This window comes from Caretta caretta, chromosome 2 (genome assembly GCF_965140235.1).
Source record: "Caretta caretta isolate rCarCar2 chromosome 2, rCarCar1.hap1, whole genome shotgun sequence".
Taxonomy (NCBI): Eukaryota; Metazoa; Chordata; order Testudines; family Cheloniidae; genus Caretta; species Caretta caretta.
The window spans coordinates 197843293-197855343 of record NC_134207.1 but is presented as its reverse complement, the minus strand read 5'-3'; the positions used below and the strand labels follow the sequence as shown (position 1 = coordinate 197855343).

The window sequence follows — 12051 nt, the reverse complement described above, 5'->3', positions numbered from 1 at the left end:
TGGGCAGTCCTCTGGGGTGGAGTGGTTGGGTGCCCCGAGCCCCCCCACCCTCATGCATTCTTGGGCATCTGGGTGAGGAGGGCAGGCGGTTAGACAGGGGCTGCAGCCGCAGTCTGTGCTCCTGCTGCCTTTCCTGCAGCTCCACCAGACACTGGAGAATATCAGTTTGATCCCCCAGTAGCCTCAGCATTGCATCCTGCCTCCTCTCATCACGCTGCCGCCACCTCTCCTCTTGCTCGTCCCTCCTGTCCTCGCGTTCATTTTCTGCTTCCCTGGACTCAGCCATTGTTTGCCTCCATGCATTCTGCTGAGCTCTTTCAGTGCGGGAGGACCGCATGAGCTCAGAGAACATTTTATTGCAAGGGCGGTTTTTTCGCCTTCTTATCTGCCCTAGCCTCTGGGACGGAGACGATAGGGAGAGCGTTGAAACATTTGCAGCTGCGGGAGGGGAAAAAAGGGGAGAGTAGTATTTAAAGAGACATTTTAGAGAACAATGGGTAGACTCTTTCACAGTGAACCAAGCTGTTAACATTACTTAACACGTGCTTTTGGTACAAGGTCGCATTTTGCCTCTTATATTGAGGGCCTGCCGGTTTGATGTGAGAGATTACACAGGCAGGGCGAGGCAACAGAATTTGGCTTGCAGGCAGCCATGGTAAGCCAGAGTCTTTTGGCTTCTTCAACCTTCGTAACATTTGGGAATGGTTTCAAACAGCAGTGCCCCCCTTTCCCATACCAAGCACCTGTTGGGTTGGCCATTTAAAAGGAGGGGCTGCGGTTTTCGGGTTAATGTGCAGCAAAAACCCAACTAACCTCTCCCCCACCCCCGCCACCCAATTCTCTGGGATGATCACTTCACCCCTCCTCCCACCACGTGACTAGTAACAGGGAAGATCCAGCCAAACGTGAACAGCCCAGCGTGAATGCACCCACCCACCCACCCCGCATGGCTAAAAGCAGGGATGATTTCTTTTCAGACACAGGCAAACAGCCCAGCAGGAATAGTCACCTCTGAATGTCCCCTTAATAACGTCCCTGGAGGATTTCCACTCCATCCCCAGACACGTTAACAGACTTTTCCAGTAGCTGTACTGGCCTCGAATGCATCCCAAGTCTTCAGGGCAAATCAATCACTGAACATGCTTGCTTTTAAACCATGTATTATATTTACAAAAGGTACACTCACCAGAGGTGCCTTCTCCACGTTCATGGCCCAGGAGCCCATCTTGGGAGGGTATTGGCTCCAGGATGATAAACGGTTCCTGGCTGTTCAGGAGAACAGGTTTCTCCGCTTGCCTGTTGTGCGCTATCTTCCTCATCCCCAAAATCCTCATCCCTGTTACATGAGACTTCCCCCTTGCAGGTGTCCACAGACAGAGGTGCGGTAGTGGTAGGAGCACCGCCTAGAACTGCATGCAGCTCATCATAGAAGCAGCATGTCTGGGGCTGTGACCCCGAGCAGCCATTTGCCTCTTTGGGAAGTTTGCCTGAACTCCTTAATTTTCACGCCCCGCACTGCTGCAGGTCCCTGTTATAGCCTCTGTCCATCATGCCCTTGGACATTTTTTCAAATATTTTGGCATTTCGTCTTTTGGAACGGAGTTCTGATAGCACAGATTCATCTCCCCCTATGGTGATCAGATCTAGTACCTCCCGTTTGGTCCATGCTGGAGCTCTTTGGCGATTCTGGGACTGCATGGTCACCTGTGCTGATGAGCTCTGCATGGTCACCTCTGCTGATGAGCTCGCCACACTGGCCAAACAGGAAATGAAATTCAAAAGTTCCCGGTGCTTTTCCTGTGTACCTGGCTAGTGCATCTGAGTTGAAAGTGCTGTCCAGAGCGGTCACAATGGAGCACTCTGGGATAGCTCCCGGAGGCCAATACCAGCGAATTGCATTCACACGACCCCAAATTCGACCCTGCAATATCGATTTCAGCACTAATCCCCTCGTCAGGGAGGAGTACAGAAATTAATTTTAAGAGCCATTTAAGTCAACAAAAATGGCTTCGTCGTGTGGATGGGTGCAGGGTTAAATTATCTAATGCTGATAAATTCAACCTAAACTCGTAGTGTAGACCAGGGCTTAATGTTTAGACTATAACCAGAATTTTTTTTTTTTGATTTTTCAATGTACTCGTCTTCTTAAAACTAGACACTTAACGAAGTAGTCACTAAACCAAGATTAATTCTACCTAAACATTATATACTTTTCTATCTAAAGAATATTTCAGATATAGTGTTTGTACATGTTATATTTACACAGTGATTAAAAATAACTAATCCAGAGTAGCATGCATCTTGGCAGACTTTAGCCATTTCCTAAACAAGCTCAGCTATCCACAGCCAACATGTATTAATACATACCCTGGCCCAACAGACAATAATGACGCACAGAATATTAAATCTGAAGTGAACTTTTCCAGTCTGTCATCTGTACAATCTCTTCTCACCGTGTAACTGGTCTAATGTTATGCAGTCTCATACTCAGGACCAATTTCAAGTGGGCTTATTGCCCAAACCACATTGCAGAGTAACAACTTGCCAGCAATAATACATATTGCCAGCAGCAACTCACAAAAAAGTATTATTCCAACAGACTTAAAATCTAATGAAATATAATAAATCAATATCTCATTCTGGTTGACAATTATCATCACCTGCTTTCGAAACCGTTAACCTTGAGTTATTCGTTACATAACTGTGGATCCTGGCAGAGACAAACTCAGTTGCTTGAGCAACCTCCACCCCCCCATTTTAAATTTGAACCAATGCTCATCTGCGCCCTATATGATTCCACAAAGCCAAAAGGGACTTGGTTTGAGCTGCAGTGCTTTCAGTATTTGCATGACACAGATTTACATCTACATTTTAATCAGGCACAGGCGGTGTGTTTGACTTCCTTTCCCTACAGCACAGATTCAGGGCCTGTATAAGAGATGGGCAACTCAGGCTCAAACCAAGCAAAAGGTAATATTAGTATGGTTGAGGAAGAGAAATCTAGACAAAATATCAGACCATCCCCTCCTAGAGAGGGACTTTGCTTACCTTTAGTCAATTCAGGTTCACGGCTTTCTGAGCTCACTGGATCCTGAGCTGCCTGCAGATATTCAGGCAGCAGCAGTTACCATCTGCACTTGCAAGGAGTTTATAACTTTTCCTTTTGGATGTAGTGACTTCACTACAATAGTTCATGCCTTTATCACCTCTAGACTGGACTAATGTCATACTCTACATTTGGGATCTGACATAGACCAATCTGACAATTCAGCTGGTGCAGAATGCAACTATTTGCTTCCTACAGAGAATACTGTTCTTGTGTCCTGAACTTATTTTCTAGTAAGTTATTCAGTATAATTCAAGATGTTGGCTTTGACTTAAAAGATAAAATCTTTTAGATGAATTCTAACACAAAAATGGCTTTTTGACTACATGGAAATTTTTGTTAGGAAAAAAAAATCACTACTTTAGTTGATAAAATGTTGAAAACTTCCCTCCATCCTACTCCCAACAAAATACACATTGTTAAAAAAACAAATATTTTTAAAAATTTCATGGAAATTCATTTTTTTCAGCCAGCTCTACTAAATAGCTGTAAGATCTCAGTCCTTGCTACCTTACAGGGAAGGTGGTGGTAGGTGGTAAGATTTTTTCAATGAAAAGTTCTTAACTTAACTCTGGAATTTGTCTCCTTCCCCTTACTCTGACAGAACTCAAATTTGTTCCTGACCTTTAGGATATGCTGAAAGGCCTTATTTTCATCATTCCTTTCCTAGTGTGAGTTGAGTGACATTTATCTTTTCTTCATCTTCTACATCATGATTTTTTATAATGCTGACACTGATTAACACTGATCTTTAATAATTTGAAACACTCAGAACAGCTCATGGGTGCATATATAAATAATTAAAAATATGTGTGTTTAGGACCTCCTCCTCATTAATTGTTCCTTATAAATGTAAATTGTTCCTTATAAATGTAAATTATTCATAGTTTCAGGCTGTTTGAACTAGGGCGACAAGAAGCCCCGATTTTATAGGAACAGTCCCGATTTTTGGGTCTTTTTCTTATGATTTTTCACACTTGCTGTCTGGTCACCCTAGTTTCCACTGATATGTGATCACCAGGAAGAGCAGAACAGTCAGTTCATGTTTCCTAAACAGTATATTTCATACCTCAAACGAGAATATGTAATTAATTCAGTCACCCTGTTTACTATCTGTGTTTGTAGAGTGTTGATAATGTGCTTGGTACTATAAAGAACAGAGAAAATGGCCCTTTAGGCATATCTCTAAAACCTTTTTGTTTTAATCAATACAGTTTGGTAGCAGAATACAAAAGGAGAAAGAATCCAGCAGACAGCTGAACATTACATACAATATCCCCTATTTTGAAAAAAGTGCAAGTTTTGACATTATCTGAACTTTCATTTTGACTGCACAATTCACAAGACTAAAAACCGTAAGAGGAAGTCAAGAAAACTGAACTCACAACTAAGCTATTTTCAGCTACCTTTTAAAAATGTCTCATTTGCTTTATGTGCTCTTCAGACAGCTACTACTGTTTTTTTAATTAGTAGCATCATTTACAATGCACTTTCCCTCCATTTCCTAAAATCTTTAACCTTCAGAAAGCTAGATATCTGAATCACACATCCATCAATGTACACACCATATCCCGCATATGCAGAGGTGCCCGTAAGTCAAAAAATGATACCAATTATTGTAATAAATGCTCAGGCTTTTTTTTTTTCCCCCTCTCCTTTCATTTTCAAGAATCATGCAGTTTAGGAAACCAGTCTCCCAGAACCGTCATGTAGGTACAAACATCAGATATTACCCCAGGCCTTGTCTATCCCAAGACTTCTTCCTCCATAATTTCCCAACTTACTACTGGTACTGCTCCACCAGTGGTAGCATCCGTGGGAGCTCTAGGATAGATCAGGGTCCAGCAACCACTAGTGGTTTGGAGTTTTTCTGCTTTATTAATTACAGTGTCCTAATTACAGGACAGACTGAAGCAGGGTTTGATGTCATGGCAGTTATACCACTGGCAGCCATCAGCACTAAGTCTACATTAGAACTCTATCATTACCACCAGTTGAGTTTTACAAGTAAGAAATTTTAGGTAAGAAAACCTAAAGTAGACATACCCTTTAGGTAAGGTTCTATTCTCAGAGTGCCTAGGTAATAATGGCATTGTGGGGTTCCACATTTATTTACTCATTTAAATATTAATGTTGCTCAGTTTATAAGTAGAAAGATTTTTTTCTGGAACTAGCCCTGTAGAACTAAGCCTGGACCTGAAAAGCAAAAATAAGTTCTTTCTGGCAAGTGTACTGTCACCAGTACGTTTTACTGTCCTCACACCTGTACAACCTTTTCAGCTTAAACAGGGGTGCAAAGGAGGTCCTGCAAGAGGAATATACTTAACTAGTTTGTTGATGCATAAGTCAGGTGCTTCAACTTTGACCAAAAGAGTCCGGTTCACTCAGTGTAGTAGCACTGTTTCTGCAGGACTAGCAGTAGTAAAAACACGAAACACCTTGTTTATACCAAAGTGAGCAGATGTAACTAAATACACAAATGGATAACTGGGAGTAATAAGGCACTTATTATACTTTATCACTTTTCAGCACAGACCTTCATTTTCAACCTTTAGAACTCTAGTAAGCACACCTATTGAGAATAAAATGCACTACAATTCCACAGACCTGCATACTAAATTTTCCATTTTCAAATTATCAAGACAATATACTTACTTCAGACCTCTTCTCCTCTCTATCCCACTTGCTATTTCCAAACACGCAGAAGACCTCACTAACACTGCAATAGGCAATATTCCAAGAGTTAGAGAAAAGTCTACGGTATACCAACATTTATTTATTTATTTATTTAGGAATTCTACCTGTGGGTATATAAGAATCCTGTGGTCACATAACTATCTTTATATTTAGAAACTTCTTGCTAATCACAACCACCTTAAGAGTATAATGGGAGACACTGGAAGGAAGACTTGAGTTTTAAGGCTCATCCCCATTAATTTGACTCCAGATACACAAAAGACATTAGGAATATTTAAGAGATTTCTCTGACCAGACAACCCCTTAATTCTGACTCCGTTTGTCCCAGCAAAATCCAGCAGCTCAAACTACTATCTTGCTCCAATAGGATTCACACTTTAAAATCCTTCACTTAGTTTAGAACGACTGCAGCAGTACTTCAATGAAGACTCCAAAGCAGCATCTTAGATCATTATTTTTTTACAGAAGCAGAGTAAGAACACTAAAAGAGAAAAAATACTTGTTTTTATAAGGAGATGTATAATAATTTTTAGAAAGGTTTAAAAAACAGGTCATTTTCACATACACACCCACCCACCCACCCTGCAGGATATACACTACTTTTAAGTAATGTATTACTACTACTTTGGCAGCACCTCTGGATCCCAATCAGGGTGCTATCATACAAACAAAATGACAGCCCACACTTCAGAGAGATTACAATCTAGAATTTAGACAATATGCAACAGGTGGATAAGCCGTAAAACAATCTGAAGAGAAGTGAGGGAGGAAAGGAGGAGGATAAGGTAACATGAGACACAGGTGTATTAAGCTGGCACACAGAGAATTGGACACAGGTGGTCACTGGCCCTAACCAACACCAAGTGATTTGTAGGCCTTCAGGGCAAACAGCCCTCAATATATTACTCACAAACGTTTCGTAATATTTTAACTTATGGGATCATCCTTGACCTTTTCAATGCTAGTTATTCAACAATATCATGGGTGTTTTAATACATGATCTTTTAGAGATCTCTTCAGCTGGAGAGGCAAATCTAGATTATAGTTAAACATGCAGGAAACAAATCTATGCCTGGACATTTAAAGCTAAAGCAGATTCCCTTCAAAAATCAAATCAGCTTTAACCAAAAGTAACAGTCCCCAATTATATTTGGATGACCGAGATAATTAAAGCTGATACAAATCCTGCATCCAGAGTTAAAGGCAACTGCATAACGGCATTCCCCGCCCCCCCCCCCCAAAAAAAATTAAATTACTCTACTATACAGCTCCCATAGCAAATAAGACCATTGCAACTAGTACATTTTACGATATCGGAGTGTGTGTGGTTTTTTTTTTTAAACAGATTCATTTAAACTGTATTGTAGTGTCCGTAGTAATGGATTAATGCAATTAAAATCAAAAAGTCCACTAAACCTGCTAAATGCTCCAGGGGGCTTTTAACTTAAAACTCAGGGAAATTTCACCCATCATCTTTTGTTTCCATCGGGTTCTAATTAAACTGTAATCCCTGTTGAACACGTCACGGAGATAAATGCTACACATCTACAGACAAAAAGCAAGAGCCCCTAATGGCATAAGTTCATTACTTCAATGTAGAGACTCCAAACAGAGGGAATTTATAAACATACTATTAAAGACTTAAAGAAATTTTTTTTAAAATAATCCCAAAGGAACAATTTACTTACAAAGATGCTGAACTTTCTATGATAATCACAATATAGGCAGAACACTGCTGAAAAAGTAGTTTGATTGGTAGGATATAATCAAGCTCCTGAGATCCCTCACCAGAAACTGCCTACCACACAGTTACACAGTTACTTATTTTTACTCCATAGTCAAAACAGCCTTCCGTGAAGAAAAACTGAGTTGTTAACGATAGATTAAAAATCTTACTCAAAATTATAAACAGATTATCTCAAACCAAAAGGATTTACTTTTACCAGATTAGGCCAACTAACAATTCAATCAAAAAAAACTTCCAGTTACACAGAAACTTCTAAACAGATATCTATGCTAGAAAAGTTTATTTCCAGCCGTGGTTCTTTCAAAGGAAATTACTTGCACAACCAAGGACACAAGGATATGATACTGTTCTAAGACAGTGCTGATAAATATCCCCAGCTTTCCCTTAGCCTGTTATCAAAATACATTCAAAAAAGTGTTTGTTTTAAAAAAAAGTTATACCATAGCTTTTTACATACAGGTAGCAGCTTCTTCTCTGGGTGAGCTCTTTCCATATTAATGTGCAGAAGCAGTGAACGTCCTTGTGCAAGACACTGTAATGTAATGAGTCTTTTGACTCAGACTGTGTACACATGACTGATTTAGAACACTGGGCTTTACACGTATGTACTCCTTCAAATTGTTCTCTAGTCCAGAGCCAATCACTATCATGAAAGACTACTTAAACTCCCAAGCCAACAACTGCAACTACCACAGGGTCACAGAATAGGAGAATTAGGGAACATAGCATGCCTTCAATTCCAACAGAGAGAACACCAAAAAAGGAACTGAAACTATGCAATTTGAGACTTAACGTTTTCTGTAAAAGCAACTGCTAAAAACAGCTCTCAGACTGCAAGGTTATTATTTTTGCTCAGATTCAAGTCTTCAATAACATTATAAAATGAAAGCTGAGAAACTCAGATATTAATCATCATCTAAGTGTGTTTATACTCCTCTTGTTGACCTTTTCAATGCATATTCATTCTTAAGACTGTTCCTTTTTCCACATACATAAAATTCAGAAATCAAACATTCTTGTTAGGGAACATAAACCAAGGATTTCTAAAATAATCATCTTTATATTTTGTTCCTTAGTGTAGGTGAATTTAAAAGTAACTGACGTTGTTTAGTTGGGGTAAAAAAAAAAATAAAAAAGCACACTTCATTAGCAGTAACTAATTTGGTCTTGTTTACAGGCTATAAATTAATAGCCAGACAAACCTTTAAGCAAGATATCTATAACTATAATTCATTCATATTATTGAAACAAAAATATCTGAAAGTGAGAAAATTTGTTCTTAAATTCCCCTCCCCAATTTAATCATATAAATCCAAACCCCACTCCCCAACACCTTCCCACCTTTCCAACTATCAGCCACAAGCTTCATGATTCATCACCCACCTATCTCTAGGGCCATGATTTTATCATGGAGGTCACAGAAATCATGAATTAAAAAAAAAAAAAACTATGTTAAATCTTGGAAGTGGCCATAAAAATACATTTGATGGAGCCTCCAAACTGAGTGGGTCATTGCAACCTGATAGGGTTGCAGAGACACTCAGGTTTGGCCCATCTGCCACTCCATGTTCAGAAAAGCAGATTGACCAAATCTGAATGGCTTTGTGACCTAGCACAGGAATTGCAATGCCACTCATGTTTGGTACATCCACCCACCTCCTTCCAATTAAATTTTCAGTGTCAACTAACTTTGGGTGCCCAATATGAGAAGTCTAGGGCCTGATTCTTCAAAGTACTTGGCATTTTAGAGTATTTATATGTTCAGAACTGTTGTTAGTGCTCAGTGCTAATCATACCTGAGGTGTAAAGCAGGCACCCAGAAACTGAGGAACACCACGGCCACCTGTGAAAAGTTTGCTTTGTGTGACTTGCCAGGTATCTCATTAAAAAAAAAAATCCTGTGGTAGAGGCAAGAATAGATTCCAGTTCTCCAAGGGGGAATTCACTTGCCTGTACTATCTTGTCATCCCACATCATTCACTATACATCTTCCAACTCCTGCAACAAATGAGGAAAGGATCTTACAAATCTCTTTCACTACACATCTTTGATTCATTCCCAGAGCACTGAATGAGGCAGAGTCTCCCTGGAAAAAATATTATTAATTACATGAGTATTACTATCATAATAAATACTCAAAGAGGCTGAATTAAGGTTGCCCATACAATCTTAATTCTGTCAATCCATAAATTTGCAAAGTCAAGCACTCCAAAGTTAACATAGCAAGTTACATTTTTAAAACTATGTTTTTAAACAGCTTTAATATTAAAAAACAATTTTATCCTGCAGAACCATATTGACACCCCCACACACACTGGCTCAGATCGTTAGATCCACGGCACAGTTTTCTACCACTTGAGCTAACGGTGTAACTGACAGCAATACAAGGCAAAATCAGGGTGCATTTTCATGGGGGTGGCAAAAGATACTTCACTGACACAAAGACAACACCCTGCAAAATTTCCAGTCCCTCCCCCAAAAAATAGAAACACTAGAGTTTTTCAATGAAACGGTTGTCAATTCTTTTTTAAATGAATGCATTTTTCCCCTAACTTCATTCTGAGAAATGTCTGACCTGTCTCCCCCCCCCCCCCCCCCCGCAAAATTTCAGCCTGAGAGAGACACCCAACATGGAAAGTTTTAGCCTGAAACAGTTTAATAAGCAACTAACAGGATCTTATAATGGAAAGTGTTAGTGCCACTTACAGTTAAGGCTGCCCATCTACACTGCCTATAGTTATACACTGTAGTACATATAACCAATGTGTCCCAGAAAGTCAGACGCTTTTATCACCTGTCCAAGCATCCTGGTACATTTTATATAAATTAACATTTGGTCTGTTTTGGTAAACCCATGCAAACTCTCATGACCTGAGGGAACTGCTGGCCAGCTGAGCTAGAGAAGTCAACAGCAGGCTGGTTATGACAATATTTTCAATAGGAGCTGTTTGACTCTTCTAGTTTATAAAGTCCATCTGGCATGTTTGCAATGATAAGTCCCTGCATCGGACTTTTTGATCCTGATGACATTTTAGCCTCTGAACAAACAGTTTATGGATTTTTATAAGCTTCAGAAACTACTCTTGCTGAGTTTGTAAACTCCAAGCTCTCAACAACTCTGCTGAAATCTTTGAGCCTGCCGAGGTTGAAATATTCGTAGGGAATATTCACTAGATTTCAAGATAGATCAAAACAAAAAAACAGTGAATTTCTGAAGCTATGCCAAACTTGAGATCCCATGTTGCAAAGAACACCACAGAAGACATTTCAAACAGTAAAAGAAATTCCAGTTTTTCAGACATCATAAAATGGCTGGTCTGATGAAAAAAAAAATGAACCTCAAACTTTTGGAGAAAGTCTACTCTTGCCTAAAGGTGGGCATGATAAATTTCAGAGGAAAAAGCTTTTTCAAGAACATTAGATGGGAATGAAGTATCAAGTTCAAAATGGCAACCGATTCACCCTTAACTATTGAGGTCACTACCCTTGACTTTGTAAAACAAAGTCCAGCAAATATCTTCAAAATTTTTCTAAAGGTTTTTGATGTGTGTGTGAGAACATTGTGAGAACTCCGAGCAAAACAAAAAATCTACTACATCTTGTGCAGTAGCAACATTTTAACCACATGTAGTAATACTATCCAGCATTCTCACAAAACTGTGTGCTTTTTTTATTTTTGAAAAATCAACCACAGGAATTAGTTTCCACATAACACATGCATTTCAGTCTAGCCAATCTTTCTTCCTCCTCCTCCCACCAAAACACGATTAATTTCAACTAACCCCTAGTCACAGAAGTGGTATTTTCTTAGAAAGCATGTTCAAGAGAGGATAATAATCTTAAGAAGAAATTTTAACTGCAGCAAAACTTTTGGCAAATGGAAGAGACAGACACATATTTGGCTTTCAGTACTTCACATGTGACTGAATACTTTGGTAAGAAATACATCATACATGACCTTCGTGCATGCAGTACTAGCTTTCACAGAGGAGGTTTTCCAAAAGTCAGCTGAGAAACCAGTTGTCATAAATATAAAGAGAAGGGTAAACACCTTTAAAATCCCTCCTGGCCAGAGGAAAAACCCTTTCACCTGTAAAGGGTTATGAAGCTAGGATAACCTCACTGGCACCTGACCAAAATGACCAATGAGGAGACAAGATACTTTCAAAAGCTGGGGTGGGGGCAGAGAAACAAAGGCTCTCTGTCTGTGTGATGCTTTTGCCAGGAACAGAACAGGAATAGAGTCTTAGAATTTAGTAAGTAATCTAGCTAGAGATGCGTTAGATTCTGATTTCTTTAAATGGCTGAGAAAATAAGCTGTGCTGAATAGAAAGGATATTCCTGTCTGTGTGTCTTTCTGTAACTTAAGGTTTTGCCTAGACGGATTCTCTAGGTTTTGAATCTGATTACCCTGTAAGATATTTACCATCCTGATTTTACAGAGGTGATTCTTTTTACTTTTTCTTCTATTAAAATTCTTCTTTTAAGAAGCTGAATGCTT

General features: G+C 39.4%; 1 protein-coding gene across 8 annotated transcripts in view; it reads right to left on the bottom strand.

The window, feature by feature from the left end:
• The window catches only part of SLC4A7 (solute carrier family 4 member 7), a 161301-nt gene that overhangs the window by 104571 nt on the left and 44679 nt on the right, over positions 1 to 12051 (bottom strand). Inside the window, exon 1 of one of the 8 annotated variants that reach the window (XM_075125727.1) lies at positions 8008 to 8130. The exons of 5 other annotated variants lie outside the window; for them this stretch is intronic. In XM_075125727.1, the coding sequence (XP_074981828.1) occupies positions 8008 to 8043 (36 nt within the window). In that variant the 5' untranslated portion in view covers positions 8044 to 8130. Of the gene's footprint in view, positions 1 to 5761; positions 5781 to 7990; positions 8131 to 12051 lie in introns of those variants that run through there. 2 more of the 8 variants (XM_075125728.1, XM_075125729.1) reach the window with 2 other exon arrangements.